At 46.5% G+C, this 19,567-nt stretch overlaps 1 protein-coding gene across 2 annotated transcripts in view; it reads left to right on the forward strand.

Moving 5' to 3' along the window:
• Positions 1–2,061: 2,061 nt before the first annotated feature.
• The window catches only part of espn (espin), a 251,281-nt gene continuing 233,775 nt past the window's right edge, over positions 2,062–19,567 (forward strand). Inside the window, exon 1 of one of the 2 annotated variants that reach the window (XM_033047984.1) lies at positions 2,062–2,532. In XM_033047984.1, the coding sequence (XP_032903875.1) occupies positions 2,239–2,532 (294 nt within the window). In that variant the 5' untranslated portion in view covers positions 2,062–2,238. The remainder of the gene's footprint in view (positions 2,533–19,567) is intronic. The other variant, XM_033047985.1, reaches the window with a different exon arrangement.

Genomic DNA, 19,567 nt, shown 5'->3' on the forward strand with positions numbered 1-19,567 from the left:
TTACAAAGTATTCAGGTTCAGATTCATATTTATTGTCTCATGCACCAATTAAGGTACAGTGATATTTGAGTTACCATGCAGCCATACAATTAAAAGAACACAAGACAATTGAGAAGAACGATATAACTTCATATAAACATCCACCACATTGATCACTGTGATGGAAGGCAATAACGTTCAATCAGTCTTCCTCCTTTAGTATTCATTGGTAAAATTAGTTTCATTTCTTCTTACAATTGAGGAACAAAACTCATTTTTGCATAACTAAAGCATTTAAAGGCGTTCAACTTAGTGACAGTTTAATAAAGGCAAATAGAGTCAACACCATGGAAACAGGCCCTTCAGCCCACCTCGTCCATCCCGACCAACATGTCCCATCTACACTCAAGTACCTCCTCTGTCAGTAAAACCCAAAGATCATAGATGAGACACAGGGAACTGCAGGTGATGGCTTATCAAGAAAAGACACTAAGTACTGGAGTAACTAGTGGGGTGCCGCAAGGTTTAGTGCTGAGACTAGTGCCCAGGTATTTGCAATATATATTAACAATTTAGACAAGGGAATTAAATGTGACATCTCCAAATTTGCGGGGTGAACTGCGAGAAGGATGCTATGAGGCTGCAGGGTGACTTGGTTAGGTTGGGTAATTGGGCAGAAGCATAGCAGATGCAGTATAATGTAGATAAATGTGAGGTTATCCACCATGGTGGCAAGAACGGGAAGGCAGATTATTATCTGAAGGGTGTGTAGGAAAGAACTACAGATGCTGGTTTAAATCAAAGGTAGACACAAAATACTGGAGTAACTCAGCGGGACAGGCAGCATCTCTGGAGATGCTGCCTGTCCCACTGAGTTACTCCAGCATTTTGTGTCCATAATCTGAATGGCGTCAGATTAAGAAAAGGAGAGGTTTAACTCTCCTGGGTGTGCTTGTACATCAGTCAATGAAAGTAAGCATGCAGGTACAGCAGGCAGTGAAGAAAGCTAATGGCATGTTGGCCTTCATTGCGAGAGGATTTGAGTTTAGGTCCTACTGCAGTTGCCCTGGTGAGATGGCAGCTGGACTATTGGTTTCCTAATTTGAGGAAGCATATTCTTGCTATTGAGCGAGTGCAGCGTAGGTTCACAAGGATAAATTCCCAGGATGGCGGGACTGTCATATGATGAAAGAATGGAACGACTGGGCTTGTATTCACTAGAATTTAGAAGGATGACAGGGCATCTTATAGAAACAAATAAAATCCTTAAAGGATTGGACAGGCTAGATGCAGGAAAAAAATGTTCCCGATGTTGGGTGAGTCCAGAACCAGGGGTCACAATTTAAGAATAAGGCCATTTAGGACTGAGATGAGGAAAAACATTTTCACCCAGAGTGTTGTGAATCTGTGGAATTCTGTCACAGAAGACAGTGGAGACCAATTCACCGGATGTTTTCAAGAGCGATTTAGATTTAGCTCTTAGGGCTAACGGAAAAGGGATATGGGGAAAGAGCAGGAACGAGGTACTGATTTTAGATGATCAGCCGTGATCATTTTGAATGACGGTGCTGGCTCAAAGGGCCGAATGGCCTACTCCCGCTCCTATTTTTCTATGTTTCTAACTCCAGCAAAGCGCTGGGGGGGCGGGCATCGAGTCAGTGTAACCGGGTGGGGGTGGGGACCCAGGGGGGACAGGGACCTGGAGCAGCGGGACAGTGTAATGGGGGGCACGGGGCATTGAGAGGGGGTGAGAGGGGGAGAAGAACGGGACGGAAGGCAATGGGATGGGTCATTGAGAGGGGAAGAGAGGGGCGGGACGGAGGGCAGGGGAGAGTAACTCCAGCACTTTGTGACAAGTATCAAGGAGTTGGCTAGAAGAGGAATTTCCACACTACTGTACTCTGCACCTCTCTGCTGGGTGAGAGTGGAGCGTGTGTGTGGGGAGGAAGAGAGAGAGTTGAGGGAGGGGGAGAGTTGAGGGAGTGAGTGGTGAGAGGGAGCGTGTGTGTGGGGAGGGAGAGAGTGGAGAGAGGGAGCGTGTGTCTGGGGAGGGTGTGAGCGAGTGCCGCTCGGGGACTGGTTGTAGTGCCGGCTGCCGCCTGTTGTTCTGCTGAAGTGGTGCCGCCTCTTTCATAGATTATTCAAATCCCCAGGAATTAAATATTCAGCATGGCACTAGCCCAGCGGGACTGTGGAGCGGGCAGGCGGCAGTGTAGGATGCATCAACTGGGGCTGATGGTTTAAACAGATCGCAGGAGGATGGTGGTGGAGCCGGCGCTGGCGGCGGCCAAGAGCGGGGACTTGCCGGCGCTGCGGGCTCTGCACAGCCAGGGCCTGCTACCCAGGGCGGGGGGCGACCACCTGGGGGCTACAGCGGTTCACCTGGCCGCCCGCTCCGGCCGCATCGACGCGCTCGCCTTCCTGGTGGACGAGGCGAAGCTGCCCGGGAACCAGCGCGCCAGGAACGGCGCCACACCGGCTCACGACGCGGCAGCCACCGGGAACTTGCCCTGTCTGCAGTGGCTGCTGGATGCGGGAAGCTGCAACACGCAGGTGGGCACCGGGCAGGGAGGCTGGGAAGGTCGGGACACCGGGAACAGTGCGAGAGAGGGGGACGGGACGAGGGGTAGGGGGACATGGGACAGTGAGACGGAGAGTATACCGGGCGCTGAGACGGCGGTGGAACAGGACGGGGACCGCAAGGTGACAATGGGTTCGGTGGGGCAGTGGTGAGTGGGACGGGGACGCGGGGGGGGGGGGGGGGGGGGGGGTGCAGGTACTGAGGCACGAATGACCAAGGGCTGTGGGCAGCGGGAATGAAGGCAGTGACTGTGGATCAGGAGGCTGTGGATCAGTGAATTGGGACGAAGACAGAGCGAGTACAGCACAGCATCTGGCATTCGGCCCACGCCGATAACCGCCGTGAGGATTCAATGACCCATCACACTCCCGGGTGAGAGTGGAATAGAGCAGGCGCACACATACACACACACTCTCTCTCTCTCTCGCTCGCTCTCTCGTGTCGACAGCAGTAAAAATATCCACTGGGCGGACACTGACTGTGACCGTTCACAGCAGAACCTTTAGACAGATGGAATTCAGTGTGAAGAAGGGTCTCGAGCCGAAACGCCACCGATTCCTTCTCTCCAGAGATGCTGCCTGACCCGCTGTGTTACTCCAGCATTTTGTGTCTGTCTGCAAACTCTTTCAATGTGTTGTGCGCTCATTTTTACTGTGCTCTGAAATATTGTTTTCATTGTGCAACAGGTAGATTGAACCGAGTCTGACAAAACTTGTGTGAACTTTAGAACTTTTGTGAATTAGTTATATTAAGTTATATTAAGATTTGGAGTCACTATTACATTTTCTTCCTCTGCCAAATTAATTTAAGTGGGAAAATATCCGTTTATAAGACAAACACATAACCTTTCTGACGAGTGCGACGGGCAGAGGATGTACCTGAAGCGCAGGCAAAACTAAGTTCTTGCTCCTCTGTGGGTCTAAGTGTAAACTCCTGGTATTTTCCATTGGTTTCTGGATTATTTTTCTTTGCATTCAAATGATTCTTATGCCCCCCCCCCCCCCCCCCCCCCCCCCCCCTCCATTTCCTCTTTACGAAGGGGCTGCATCTCTATCTGTAATTGTTCCCTCTGGCATGTATTAATGGTTCAATGGCATTTTAATGTCACATGTACAACGAATCTCCTTTTTTTTTGCATGCGCCAGTAAAAATTACCACAGTAAATAGTACCTTCCATCACAGTGAGGAATGCTGATTCCACGGCGGTGGATGTTTATGTTAAATTTATTGGTGGATAGATTTATTGTGTATTGTGTTCTTTTTTTACTTGTATGGCTGTATGGTAACTCAAATATCACTGTACCTTAATTGGTGCATGTGACAATAAATGTGAACGTGAGAGTCGCCACGTTTCAGGCGCAATAGAATAGAATAGAATAGAATAGTTTCTTTATTGTCATTGTAACATGAACCATGTACAACGAAATTGTAAAATGTCAGCCACTCAGCCAATCTTATATCCTTCAAGTTTCAATGTTCTCCAAAAGGGCCGTTGTCCTGGGTCGGCGTTGCAAGGGTCGGCCTGATTTTGTTTCACTTGTGTCACTTAGTTTAGTTTAGAGATCCAGCATGGAATCAGACCCTTCGGCCCACCAAGTTCACGCCAACCCCTGATTATCCATTAACGCTAGTTCCATGTTATCCGTCTTTCTCATCGACTCCCTACACAAACTAGGGGGTAATTAACCTACAAACCCGCACGTCATGGGGATATGGGAGCACCTGGAGGAAACACACGCGGTCACAGGGAGAACGTGCAAACTCCACACAGACATCAACCGAGGTCAGAATGAAACCAGGGTCTCTGGTGTGGAAGAAGTTCTACCAGCAGCGCCCTCATGCCATCCTTCATCTGTCAAGACCCTAAATTCTACAATTCATTTCCGAACTTGATTTTTAAGAACGTGGATCTTTATATAAAATAACTTTCTTTGCAGTCCCATGGGGACTCACATGCCTCGACACTACTCAATTCCAGGGGTGGAGCAGGAGGTGTCAGTTGGGTGGGTAGGTATGGAAGTGGTGGACTCCTTCTGCGATTTTGACTCTGATCCCGATCAAGGTACAAGTATCTCCTATGGGGGGGTTGCACGGAAGGTCACTGGGTCATAGGGCTCGACGCGCGGAGCCGCTAAATCCAACTGGAAGACATCCGTCACTTCCGGTATATGTTATTAATGCTAGAAACGCGTACTTTCCTACCTGTTAAAAACCGCCAAAATGTTGAATTTTTGCACTGAAAAAATTTGTGGGAGTCGGGGTAAGTGTGAGAGACATGTACCCAACTTCAGAATTCCAAACGTGAAGCGAAATGAAGGTATAGAGAAGCGAGAACTGAAGGGACTACAGCAGCTAAAGTGCTTGGTAAACATTGAAAATATTGGGAATTATCGCGTTTGCTCACTGCATTTCATCAAGTAAGGCATTATTTGTGTTTTTTCTTGATTCCTTTGGTATCTAAAAATTCTCAGAAGTGATAAATCTGGCTGTAAATTTTTCTTCAGATGCGTTTTCATTTTGTATGTAAAAACGCACGAGAACCATGGGCGATTAAAAAAAATTAGCCAGATTTATCACTTCTGAAACTTTTTAGATGCCAAGGAATCAAGAAAAACACAAATAATGCCTTACTGTTGATGAAATGCAGTGAGCAAACGGCCAATGTTCGCCAAGCACTCTGGCTGTTGTTGTCCCTCCAGCTCTTGTTTCTATCTACCGTCATTTCTCCTCACTTTTGGAATTCTGAAGTATGCTAAATGTCTCTCACACTTATCCCGATTTCCATAATTATTTACAGCGCAAAAATTGACAATTTCAGCGGGTTTTAACGGGCCCGCTACGCTGGAAACAATGGTAAGTGCCTACCTGCAGTACTGTACATCGCGTGTAATCCATTTGGAGTAGCGTTGCAACAGTACGGGTCATGGGTCGTGACCCGACTGCCGTGAAACCTCCCTATACTCTCAGAACCTCTTTCCCAATTCTGTGCTGTCATGTGACTGTTGTTCTTTTCCAATGAAGCTTTGAGAACAGCCTTGTATCATTCCTCCATGCTTAGTTTAGTATAGAGATACAGCGTGGAATAGTGGTAATAAAAGGGCGGGGGTCGCCCTTCGGCCCACCGGGTCCGCGCCGACCAGCGATCCCCGCAAAACTCTACCGTTGCGCAACCGTGACCGCCCTAAATAGCATGGAACAACCAGGACTTTGTAGCAAGGTGGCTCAGCGGTAGAGTTGCTGCCTTTACAGCGCCAGAGACCCGGGTACGATCGGAAGGAACTGCAGATGCTGGTTTCTACTGAAGATCGTCACTGCATGCTGGAGCAAGTCAGCAGGTCAGGCAGCATCTCTGGAGAAAAGGAACAGGTGACGTTTCGGGTCGTAACCCTCCCCAGATAGAGATGGGATTTTGTTAGGAAACAAAAGCGTGGGTTTTCTCCGGGATCTCCGGTTTCTTCGATGTACAGGTTTATTGGCTTGGCTTGGCTTGGTGCAATTGTAAATTATCCCAGTGTGTAGGATAGTGTTTGTGTGCAGGGATCGCTGGTCGGCGCAGACTCGGTGGGCCGAAGGGCCTGTTTCTGCGCTATATCGATATCTTCAAGGTGACGTGGAACGCTGGTGGAATTTGGAGTTGTCACACAGATCTATCTGGATCTATAATTGAGCGCCTGGTTAGCCTGCTCCTGTTCCTATGTTACTGGAGAGCTTTACATTGTATCAAATCTCACTGGAAGTGCCACCGGGTAAACAATCCATGTTCCTTGCACCAACATTACTTCAGATTATCAAGCATACAAAATGTAAGAAGGTCAGAAATAGATGCCAGAACAGACCTGTACAGGTGCTGGTACCAAGCGTTAGATCATTGCTGATCTTTTACTCCAGTGCCACATTCCTGAACAAATTCCATATCCAATGTCTTCCTTAATGTCTCAAAAGTCCATAAGCTGAAGTACTGTCCTATTCACCTCGACCCCATTGTGGTAATTGGATTTTGTCTATGGAACTGACGGACTCCAATGCCAAGAACTATATTCTACTCTCTGTATCTTCCCCATTGCTCTATCTATTGTACTTGACTTTGGCTTGATTGTATTGATGTATAACATTTTTGAGCTTTAGTTTTGACTTTAGTTTAGATTAGTTTAGAGATACAGCAAGGAAACAGGCCCCCAAGCCACACCGACCATTGATCACCCACACACTAGTTTCCATGTTATCCCACTTTCGCATCCAACACACTCGGGGCAATTTACAGAAGCCAATTAACCTACAAATCTGCATGTTTTTGTAGTGTGGGAGGAAACTGGATATCCCAGAGAAAACCCTTGCAAGTCACAGGGAAAACGTGCAAACTCTGTATGGATAGCACCCGTAGTCTGCCTCGATCACGGGTCTCTGACGCTGTGTGACAGCAACTCTACTGCTGCTCCACTGTGCTGCCATGCAAATATCACTGTTCAAGAAGATGCTGGAAAACCAAAGGTAGACAAAATTGCTGGAGAAACTCAGTGGGTGTGGCAGCATCTATGGAGCGAGGGAAATAGGCAACGTTTCGGGCCGAACGTCTGAAGAAGGGTTTTTCGGCCTGAAACGTTGCCTATTTCCTTTGCTCCATAGATGCTGCCGCACCCGCTGAGTTTCTCCAGCAATTTTGTCTACCATGCAAATATCATTGCTGTTTCCATCCTGTCAAGCTCCACATAATAACAACCTACTGGAGGATCTCTGTGGGCCAGGCAGCATCTGTAGAGGGAAATGGACAGACAATGTTTCGCCTCGGGACCCTTCAAGTCAAGAGTGTTTAATTGTCATATGTGCTGCAATGGAACAATGAAATTCTTGTTTGCTGTAGCTTTAAAGCCCCATTAACGCAAAAACATGTCAATAAATGTCCAATGCTCAGTAATACAAATTAATAATCAGTAATACTAGATAACCAGACTGTAATAATGAAAAACTGAAGTAGGCTGTGCAAGTAGAACAAATTCAATGGTAGATCATAGGTGCTGAGCCAGGATTGTGGTGGCTTAAAGCACCAATTGACCCGATGGGAAGAAACTGTCCTCCAACCTACAGAGGTTACTCAAAGTGGCCATAGATTGAGAAGATTTTGCAATGGAGCAGTAAAATGGCAAGTGATAGGTGGATACAGGTGAGGGGGTAGTGGAAAGGTGGAGGTCGGGGGGAGGGGCGCGGTGGTGAAAACCCAACAGGGGTAGGGGCTGGTGACAGACCCAGACTCAGGGGGGGGGGGGGGGCGGGGAGGGCAGAGGGGTGGATGGAGGCTCGGGGAAGTATAGTGGAAGGATGATATCGGAAAGGGGGAGATTAGTTGGAGGGGGTTGAAAATCCAAAGGGGGTAAGGGCTGGAGTCAGATCCAGGCTCTGATATCAGAAAGGGGGGACGATGGTGGAATTCTGCTGTTCATCAGTAAAGTGTGGTTAGATCTTTAACATCCACCCCAGTTCTCATCTCGCTCATCGGCACCTCCAACAGGGCATCACTCCTTGAGTCTGCTGTACTCCACCTCAGAGTAGGACTTGAACTCACAACTCTGTGGTCCTGGGGTTATAGTTGTTAGTCGAGCCTCAGCTGATGTGACAGAAGCTGGTCGAGCACTGGTGATGAGGGGGGGGAGGGGTAGAGAACTCTGGTCTTTGTCCAACCATCTACCAATCAACCCTCCCCCGCCTCACCTATATCCACCTATCACTTGCCAGACGTTGTCCCATCCCCACCTCTCTCCCAACTTTCTCCCCCATCACAATCAGTCTGAAGAAGGGTCCTGATCTGAAACTTCACCTATTCTCCAGAGATGCTGCCTGGCCAGCTGAGTTCCTCCAGCACTTTGTGTCTATTTTTGTAAACCAGCATCTGCAGTTCCTTTTATCTCCATGATTTGGTGGCATGAACGTTTATCCCACATTTATTCCTCACCTCGGTGATGCACAGGGGAAAGTGTTCTGTTCCTCAGCATTAGCTCTCTATGTTGGTTGAGCAGATGAAAGGGACAGAAAGGGACACAAATGGAATAGTGAACGGTCTGGATAGTGGATGTGGAGAGGACGTCTCCACTAGTGGGAGAGTCTAGGACTATAATGAAAGGATGTACCTTAAGAAAGGAGATGAGGAGGAATTTCTTTAGTCAGAGGGTGGTGAATCTGTGGAATTCATTGCCACAGACGGCTGTGGAGGCCAAGTCAATGGATATTTTTAAGGTGGAGATTGAGGGGTTCTTGATTAGTACGGCTGTCAGGGGTAATGGGTAGAAGGCAGGAGAATGGGGTTGAGAGAGAAAGATAGACAGCCATGAGTGAATGCTGGAGTAGACTTGATGGACTGAATGGCCTAATTTTGCCCTATAACTTCTGAACTTCAGAAATGGCTCATTTAATAAAATGGCTGTGATTTCTTTTTAAGTCTCATTCTCTTTAAGTCTCTTAAGTCGCATGCTTTTTAAGTGTAATTTTCTAGTCTGGGGTAGAAGTAAAATGGTTTTCACTTCTGGAACACAACCTTTCATGGGGAATTAGATCCTTTTGATGTGTTTATAGTTTAATAAGTGATGCAGCAATATGAGGAGCAGATCAAGCTGATGAAAGCCCTGTTTACCTGCATCACCTCCTTGTGGTTTTCACAAGATATTTTGTTGGTCCACGTCCCATGGGGGTTCCTGAAAAAAGCAACACAAACATATGAGAAAATCGGCCACTGTGTAACTCACAATCCTCAACCAGAGAGTTGTGAATCTGTGGAATTCTCTGCCACAGAAAGCAGTGGAGGCCAATTCACTGGATGTTTTCAAGAGAGAGTTAGATAGCTCTTAGGGCTAACGGAATCAAGGTATATGGGGAGAAAGCAGGAACGGGGTACTGATTTAGGGTGATCAGCCATGATTATATTGAATGGCTCGAAGGGCCGAATAGCCTACTCCTGCACCTATTTTCTACGTTTCTAAAATCTGACTCCAAGCCGCGACAATGTATGTCGAAAATACGCAATAAAAATCCAGGGACACAGCACTGTCAGAAAGGAAGCAGAAGCTATGGAGGTAACTTCATAAGTCTGGTAGCCAAAAAGGAACAATGTTCTGTGTCAATGACCTTTCATTAGCTTGTTTTCACTTCTGAGTATCCCAGAGACTGAAGAAGGGTCCTGACCCAGAACGTCACCTATCCATGTTCTCCAAAGATGCCTCCTGACCTCCAGAGTTAATCCAGTATTTTATGATCTGTGGCAATGCAAACTGGAATAAACTGGGCCAAATACTTTTTTTTGTGGCAGGGGCTAATTTAGCATAGAGTGATACAGCTTAAAAACAGGCACGTTTCACCCAACATGGTCACACCAGCCAATATGTCCCAGCTACGCTAGTCCCACCTGCCCGCCTTTGGTCCATATCCCTCCAAACCTGTCCTATCCAAGTACCTGTCTAACTGTTTCTTAAATGTTGGGATAGTCCCAGCCTCAACTACCTCCTCTGGCAGCTCGTTCCATTCACCCACCTGTGTGAAAATGTTACCCCTCAGATTCCTATTAAATATTTTCCCCTTCACCTTAAACCTATGTCCTCTGGTCCTCAAATCACCCACTGGACATGAAACTCTGTGCATCTACCCAATCTATTCCTCTCATGATTTTATGCACCTCTGTATGATCACTCCTCATCCTCACGCGCTCCAAGGAATAGTGTCCCAGCCTACTCAACCTTTATAACTCAGATCCTCTAGTCCTGGCAACATCCTCGTAAATCTTCTCTGTACTCTTTCCAGCTTGATAACATCTTTCCTATTAACATGGTGCCCAGATCTGAACACAATACTTTAAATGTGGCACCACCAACATCTTATACAACTGCAACATGGCTTTCCAACTTCTCGATACTCTGATGAAGGCCAATGTGCCAAATGCCTTTTTGACCACCTTCAAGGAACCATGCACCTGCACTCCTAGATCCTTCTGCTCTACAAAATTCCCCAGAGCCCCATCATTCACTGTGTAGATCCCTGCGCATGTTAGAGTTCCCAAAATGCAACACTTCGCATTTTACTGCATTAAATCCCAACAACCATTCCTCAGCCCACCTGGCCAATCGACTAAGGGGGTCGAGGAACTGAAACAAATTTTCATTAGGCGAGAAATAGTATTGGGCTGTCTAATGGGACTGAAGGATGATAAATCCCCGGGGCCTGATGGACCGCATCCCAGGGTCCTCAGGGAGGTGGCTCTAGAAATAGTGGATGCATTGGTGATCATTTTCCAATGTTCAATAGATTCAGGGTCAATTCCTGTGGATGGGAGGATAGCTAATGTTATCCCACTTTTCAAGAAAGGAGCGAGTGAGAAAACAGGGAATTACAGTTAGCCTGACTTCGGTGGTGGGAACGATGCTGGAGTCAATTATTAAAGAGGTAATAATGGGACATTTGGATAGCAGTAAAAGGATTAGTCCAAGTCAGCATGGATTTATGAAAGGAAAATAATACTTGACTAATCTTCTGGAATCATTTGAGGATGTGACAAGTAAAATGGATAAAGGGGAGCCAGTGGATGTAGTGTATCTAGACTTTCAGAAAGCCTTTGATAAGGTCCCGCATGGGAGACTGATGACTAAAATTAGAGCACATGGTATTAGGGGTAGGGTGTTGACGTGGATAGAAAATTGGTTGGCAGACAGGAAGCAAAGAGTAGGAGTGAACGGGTCCTTTTCAGAATGGCAGGCAGTGGCGAGTTGAGTGCCGCAAGGCTCGGTGTTGGGGCCGCAACTGTTTACCATATATATTAATGATTTGGAAGAGGGAATTAGGAGCAACACTAGCAGGTTAGCGGATGACACAAAGCTGGGTGGCAGTGTGAACTGTGAAGAGGATGTTAGGAGGTTGCAGAGTGACCTGGACAGGTTGAGTGAGTGGGCAGATGGAATGTTGGCCATCATAACAAGCTAATGGAATGTTGGCCATCATAACAAGAGGATTCAAGTATAGGAGTAGAGATGTTCTTCTGCAGTTGTATAGGGCTCTGGTAAGACCACATCTGGAGTATTGTGTATAGTTTTGGTCTCTTAGTTTGAGGAAGGACATCCTTGTGATTGAGGCAGTGCAGTGTAGGTTCACAAGATTGATCCCTGGGTTGGCGGGACTGTCATATGAGGAAAGATTGAAAAGACTAGGCTTGTATTCACTGGAGTTTAGAAGGGAGGATCTTATCTATATTACTAAAAGTCTGATCTTGACCGCTTTTGACTTACTGTGCTGTGATTTCCGAGAGAATGCCGCCACTTACGGCCGTCATTTTTGGCCACCTCACTTAGAGTACCCCTCCGCCGGACTGGACTGGAGGATTTTTCCCATGAATGAAAAATCAGAGAGATATTAATGTTTTTTTTTTAATTTCGCCATTCTCTCTGCTGCCCCCGCTGGCGGCAGGGGGGAGGGACTATAAAACCCGGAAGTGTCGTGCCTCACTCAGTCTTTGCGAGATGGAGGAAGCGAGAGGATCACGGCTCTCTGAGCTGCGAATAACACTGAATGCATGCCGACACCACAGTGAGTGCCCTTAATGTGGTTCTAAAATGCTCCGTCTCTGGTGAGTGTGTTTGTTGGACGTTAACGCACATTTTTGCTTCAGCACCAGCAGCCTCTACAGGAGGCTTTAAACATTCATTTACACACTGTATATTCAACACGTTCTGAAGTTACTTGGCATTTTAGTATTGGGTGAATGTGTGTGTGTGTGTGTGTCTGTGTGTCTGTGTGTGTGTGTGTGTCTGTGTGTGTGTGTGTGTGTGTGAGTCTGTGTGTGTGAGAGTGTGTGTGTGTGTGTGAGAGTGTGTGTGTGTGTGAGAGTGTGTGCGTGTGAGTGTGTGTGTGTGAGAGTCTGTGTGTGTGTGAGTCTGTGTGTGTGTGAGTCTGTGTGTGTGTGAGTCTGTGTGTGTGAGTCTGTGTGTGTGTGTATGTGAGTGAGTGTGTGTGTGTGTGTGTGTGTATTAGTCTGTGTGTGTGTGTGTGTGTATTAGTCTGTGTGTGTGTGTGTGTGAGTCTGTGTGTGTGTGTGTGTGTGTATGAGTCTGGAGACCAGTACCTTCAGCCCACAACACCCATACTAGCGCAACAGAACCTCCCCCCCCCCACTGGTGAGCAATATTGGAATTGGTGGAGAGGTGGAATATTGCGTTGGGTGACCAGCCCTCCCGTGTGATGCTGGGACCCAACGGGCCCACTTAATCTAGTAGAAACATAAAATTATAAAAGGACTGGACAAGCTAGATGCAGGCAAAATGTTTCCAATGTTGGGCGAGTCCAGAACCAGGGGTCACAGTCTTAGAATAAAGGGGAAGCCATTTAAGACTGAGGTGAGAAAAAACTTTTTAAAACGGAGAGTTGTGAATTTGTGGAATTCCCTGCCACAGAGGGCAGGGAGGCCAAATCACTGGATGGATTTAAGAGAAAGTACCTATTTTCTATTTCTCTAAAATCCTGCTGTAATTTTCACAACCATCTACACTTTCTACAAAACCACTCACATTTGTAACATTGGCAAACATGCAAAAAAGTGCCTCGTGTTCGATCCTGACTACTGGTGCTGTTGTATGATTGTGCGTTCTCCCCGTGAACTGCATGGGTTTTCTCCAGGTGCTCCGGTTTTCTCCCACACTCCAAAGACTTACGGGTTTGTAGGTTAATTTGGTGAAAATTGTAAATTGTCCCGAGTGTGTGTCGGGTAGTGTAAGAGTGAGGAGATTGCCAGTCGGCGCGGACTGAGTGTGTCAAAGGGCCTGTTTCTACATTGCATCTCTAAACTAAACTAATCTAAACTAAACAATCTGTAATAGAACATCACTTTGTAAGTCTTGACCATGGTATCAGAAAGATTATACTGCACTATTTACAATCTCCCAAAGGCATACTCCCAATGAAGTAATTTGGTATTGTGGTGGCAATTGGAAATGGGGGTGGTGGGTGGGAGGAGGGCAGCTAATTTGTGCGAAATGGTTCCTGCACACAGAATTGAGGCAGTAATCGGATAGTTGTTACTTCCAATGCTGGCTGAGGGACATTAGGCAGGACATTGGAGAGAATTATCCTGGTCATCGAGTCATAGTGACACAGCATGGAAACAGGCCCTTCGGCCCAACTTGCCCACACCACCCAATATTTCCCATCTATACTCGTCCCACTTGCCTGTCTTTAGCCCACATCTAACTAAACCTGTCCAATGAATGAATGATATTTTACTTTTTTTCACATGTGACAAGTCCTGGTGAGTTTCTTTGTTTTGCATTCCCAATTGTAGCTGATTCACTTAAAATCAGCTACAATTTTGTCCAGAAATCTCCTCCCTATCTTCTTTGATGCCAGACGACAAATTCCCAACTTCTCCATTTAATCCTTATCACGGACTGCAAAGTAGAGAGAGGAAGGTTATTCCCATTGGGGAATGATTCAAGGACTGGGCAAAGAGATGTTTTAAAAACTGGACGTAGAAGGCTGTAAGGAAAACGTTTTCTTCTCACAGAGTGAGTCACTAATTTGGAAAGAAGGAACTGCAGACCCTGGTTTAAACCAAAGATAGAAACAAAATGCTGGAGTAACTCAGCGGGACAGGCAGCATCTCTGGAGAGAAGGAATGGGTGACGTTTCGGGTCGAGACCCTTCTTCTTCGACCCGAAACGTCACCCATTCCTTCGCTCCAGAGATGCTGCCTGTCCCACTGAGTTAATCCAGCATTTTGTGTCTCTGAGCGATTTGGAACTCGCTGTCTATGGAGGTGGTGGGAATGGTGTTAATCAGGATATTGAAAAGACACTTGAGAGAGATTAACTTTCTGGGCCGCAGGGAAGGAGCAGGGAGTGGAATCAACGGGGTTACTCTACTTGGAGTTTGCATATACGTGAGAGAATAAAAGTTGCCGTAATAATTCTACCTCCGACTATGCACCGTTTCCTCGTTGCTGTGGCAGTGTGGGGATTGAACCCACCGGTCATGTTGAGGCAATTCCACAGCTTCTATAGTTTCTACGGTGCATCTTACAACATGGAACAGTACAGCACAAGAACAGGCCGTTTGGCCCACAATGTCTGTGTGACGAACCTGGTGCCAAGTCCACCTCTCCTCTGTCTGCTCATAATCCATTTCCCTCCATATCCATGTGCCCATCCAAAGGTCTCTTAAATGCCACTAATGTCTCTGCCCCCACAACCTGCGGGTCCACCAGCATGTTCCAGGCACTCACCACCTTCTGTGTAGAAATAAAACTTGCCCCGCACATCTCCTTTAAACTTTGGTTCCCTCAGCTGAAAGCTATGAACTCTAGCTTAGAGATACAGTGCGGAAACAGGCCCTTCGACCCACCGAGACCTCGCCAACCAGAGTTCCCCGCACACTGTCTCCTACACACACTAGGGACAATATTTTTTAACATTTAGACCAAGCCACTCAAGTATTTGATTATTTTTCCATTGTGAGAAGATGCTTCTGCCCGTCTATCTGACTGACTATCTTGTCGGGAAGATGGAAAAGCAGTCATTAAAGAAGTAGGAATGTTTTTGGGGAAATGTGGGAAGTGTGTCCACACACTTTGTGTGTCCTGGGCAAAGCTGAGAATTGCTTCTGGTGTGCGTTTCGTTAAAGAAGTTTTGAAAGTTGCAGAACACTTCTCCCCTGAAGCTCGGTTTACCACAGAGCAAGTGAAATAGTTGGTAGGTTCACTGCGTCATGAACACAAGATTAATTGGGATCCGTTTGAGATACCGTAATATTCTTAACGATCTGTTTACATGGTATTATTTAGAGGCCTCTTTCCTTGGTGTACAAGCTATAATTAAACTCTTTGCCTTGTAAGCCAGGAAGGCCAAGATGTTCCCAATCATAATTGATCCGAATACCAACGATTCATTTTATTATTAATTATTGGCTCATAGGCCGGCACAGTGAATGTTACTTCACTCCTCCAGTGACTCTGGTTCAACCCTGAGATTCACGAGGATGTTGACAGGATTTGAGGGCCTGAGCTATGGGGGAGAGGTTGGGCAGGCTAGGACTTTATTCCTTGGAGTGTAGGAGGCTGAGGGGTGATCTTATACAAGTGTATAAAATCATGAGGGGAATAAATAGGGTGAAAGCACAGCATTAGAGAATCGAGAACCAGAGGACATTGTTTAATTTGGGAGGGAAAACGTGAGGGGCAACTGTATTTGTGTATGGGGTGGGTGTATGGAGGTATTTGCGGCAGGTACAATAACAATATTTAAAAGACATTTGGACTGGTACATACATAGAGAAGGGTTAGAGGAGTATGGTTAGCTTGGATGGGGCATCATTGGCTGCATGGATAAGTTGGGCCAGAGAGTCAGTTTCCTTGCTTTATGACTGATGCCGTCTATACAGAGTTTGCACGTTCTCTCTGAGACAGTCTGCATTTTCTCCAGGTGCTCCGGTTTGCTCCCACGTCCCAAATATATGCGTGTTGGTAGGTTAATTGTCCTCCGTAAATTGCCCCGAGTGTGTAGAATCTGGCGGAGGAAATGGAGAATGCGGGGAGAATAAAAATGAGATTAATGTAGAATTAATATCATTGGAAGCTTGATGGTCGGCATGGACTCAATGGACCAAAGGGCCCGTTTTCATGCCGTGGGAGTCTATGACTCTCAAAATAAATAAATACATTTTATTTTCAACAGAGCAAATCAACTTGCCTCTGAAGTTGAATTAAAGTTACCAGTTGAAGTCTTGCAAATTTGAGGTTGGTGAAATAAATAAGCAAATGATCATTGTTAACACATTGTAATCCTTCTGTAATACTGAGCAGACCAAACTAAAACATGCAGGAAGACTGTGACTCCATTGCTGGTCTGGGCAGCTGAGGACAGGTTTATGACTGCGCTGTATGTGTGTGTGAGTTAGAGAGAGAGAGAGCGACAGAGAGAGAGAGAGAGAGAGACACACACACACACACACACACACACACACACACACACACACACACACACACACACACACACACACACACACACACACACACACACACACACACACACACACACACACACACACACACACACACACACACACACACACACAAAGAAAACATGTTCGAATACCCTCTGTTTCAATTAATATCCAGCCAGGTACAAGAAGTAGGCCAGGTCTAAGATGCATCAGGATTGAGCTCATGAACATTTTCGGTAGAAAACATACTGTACTTGTGCAGATCTTTGAAACACAGCAAGACATTCCAAAAGGGAAGTGGGCACTGAAGGAAAGTTTGAGTGTATTTTAACGGGCCAATTAATATCATTTAACAGCAGCCCTGATCAAACGGTTACATGACTGAAACAACTGCAACCTCAACATAAGAAGGAAATTCGTAACGCAGGCTTTCTGAAATCATCCCTAATGTGTGTTTTGAGAATATTGTAGCAGGGAAAGGATTGTGTTAATATTGTTTTAATTTCTAAAGTGCTTAATGGGAAAGAAAATTATATTTTGAAAGATTTTGAATGCTATTTCCAGTCACTGCCCGTGTGAGTGAGTGAGGGACAAAACAGTACTGAGCTTGAAGGCTAATTTGCTTTGCATAATCCAGCCATTAACCGATGTGCTGCCTTAGTGCCAGGTGTATTACGGTGGATTTGGAAGAGTATAAAGCAGATTACCTTCAAAATTGACTGTATCATCAGTACATTGCTAACACCTAAACGCACAGATAGCTGGTAGGGTCATGGGCAATTTAAAAATGCAGCAGGTCTTTATAAAGCCCTCCGAGGGCCAGTCCAAGTATTTCTTTGTGTTAGACACAAAAAGCTGGAGTAACTCAGCGGGACAGGCAGCATCTCTAGAGAGAAGGAATGGGTGACGTTTCAGGTTGAGACCCTTCTTCAGACTTTGTGTTTTTTGTGTTTGCAGGAGTGCCCAGTGCTGTGGGAACATTTTGATAGGGAGACAGGATGGTGGGGGGATACTCGGGCAGGTGCTGTTCTCATAGGTTTTGTCCATTCTCATTATGTTTCCTTATCTTCTCTGCACAGTGCAGTGACGTGGCTTTGTGTCAGCCATGGATTCCTGTTGTTCTTGTGGCTTGGACCAAACGGCAGGGTCTGTGTTGGCAGCTGTAGGAGTTACTGAGAGTGTAAAAGGCCATTTAACCGGCACACCAGCACGTCTTAGGGATGTGGGAGGAACCCGGAGCACCCCGAGGAAAACCCACGCAGTCCCAGGTAGAACGTACAAACCCCGCACAGGCAGCACCCGTGGTCAGGATCGAACACGGTCTCTGGGGCTGTGAGGTAGCATCTCTACCAGCTAAAGATGAGGCTGAAGAATTTTAAAATGTGTTCAGCCAGAGGTGGCTGATCTAGTTCAGACATTGCACATCCTGGGGCCAGTGACTTCCCTCTTTCCATTGAGCCTTGCCACTATTTGCAAGCCACAAATCAGAAGTGTGACGGGATATGCACCACTAGCCTGCAGCACAGTCGTAAACCTCTACACTGTTGTGAATAAAGCAGCCTGCTTGACCAGTAACTCATCGTCCACCACCCCATGATCATATTGAATGGTAGTGCTGGCTTGAAGGGCCGAATGGCCTACTCCTGCACCTATTGTCTGTTGTCTATTATCTACTCAGTGCACTCACATCATTCACATAGACCACTGACCGCATCTCCCAAACCAGTGGCCACGGCTTTAGTTTAGTTTAGTTTATTGTCACGTGTACCGAGCTGCAGTGAACAGCTCTTGTTGCTGCTATCCAGTCTGAATAAAGACAATACATTCGAGTCATCCACAGTGTACAGATACAGGATAAAGGGAACAAAGTTTAGTGTGAGATAACATTCAATAAAGTTCAATTAAAGATAGTCCGATAGTCTCCAATGAGGTAGATGGTAGGTCAGGACCACTCGCTAGTTGGTGATAGGATGGTTCAGTTGCCTGATAACAGCTAGGAAGAAACTGTCCCTGAATCTAGAGGTGTACGTTTTCACACTTCTGTACCTCTTGCCTGATGGGAGAGGGGAGAAGAGGAAGTGAAGAGGGTGGGACTGGTCCTTGAATATGCTGCTGGCCTTTCCGAGGCAGCGTCATGTGTAGATGCAGTCAATGGGAGGGAAGTTGGTTTCCATGATGGTCTGCGCTGCGTCCACTCCCACCAAGGGAGTTATGCCCCTGTCCCACTTAGAAAACCTGAACGGAAACCTCTGGAAACTTTGCGCCCCATCCAAGGTTTCCGTGCGGGTTCCCGGGGGTTTTTGTCAGTCTCCCTACCTGCTTCCACTACCTGCAACCTCCGGCAACCACCTGCAAAGTCTCCAGAGGTTTCCGTTCAGGTTTCCTAAGTGGAACAGGGGCATAACAACCACGATCTCCACGTTCCCCTCCAAGCCACATTCCATCCAGACTTGGAAATATATCCGCTTTCCTTCATCCTTGTTGGGTCAAACGTGTTCCCTAACCCCACACCCCACAGCTTTGTGGGAGTACCTTCACCAGGTGGGCTACAGCAGTTCAGGAAGAACATTCATCTTCTCTAACGTAGCCAGGGATTCACAACAAATGTTAACCTTGCCAGTAACTCTCAGATCCTGAAAAATGAACAAATAAAACAGTAGGCGACACAGTGGTAGAGTTTAAGAAGGAAATGCAGATGCTGGAAAATCGAAGGTAGACAAAAGTGCTGGAGAAACTCAGCAGGTGCAACAGCATCTATGGAGCGAAGGAAATAGGCAACATTTCGGGTTGAGGGTTTCGACCCGAAACGTCACCTATTCCTTCGCTCCATAGATGATGCCTCACCCGCTGAGTTTCTCCAGCATTTTGATCTACCTTGTAGGCAAAATGTGATATTTCACTGCGTTGATAGAGGGTTGGTGGTGAGGGCTTGGTAGCAGTAAGCTGAATGACAAAGTGTGGACGGTGTCTTTTGGTTCTTTAACAAAATGCTTTGCGATGTATCCATTTGGAAGAGGGGAGGCACTGTGATATATTTTTGATGTCGTGGGATGC

This window comes from Amblyraja radiata, chromosome 31 (assembly GCF_010909765.2).
Source record: "Amblyraja radiata isolate CabotCenter1 chromosome 31, sAmbRad1.1.pri, whole genome shotgun sequence".
In the NCBI taxonomy this organism is placed as follows: Eukaryota; Metazoa; Chordata; class Chondrichthyes; order Rajiformes; family Rajidae; genus Amblyraja; species Amblyraja radiata.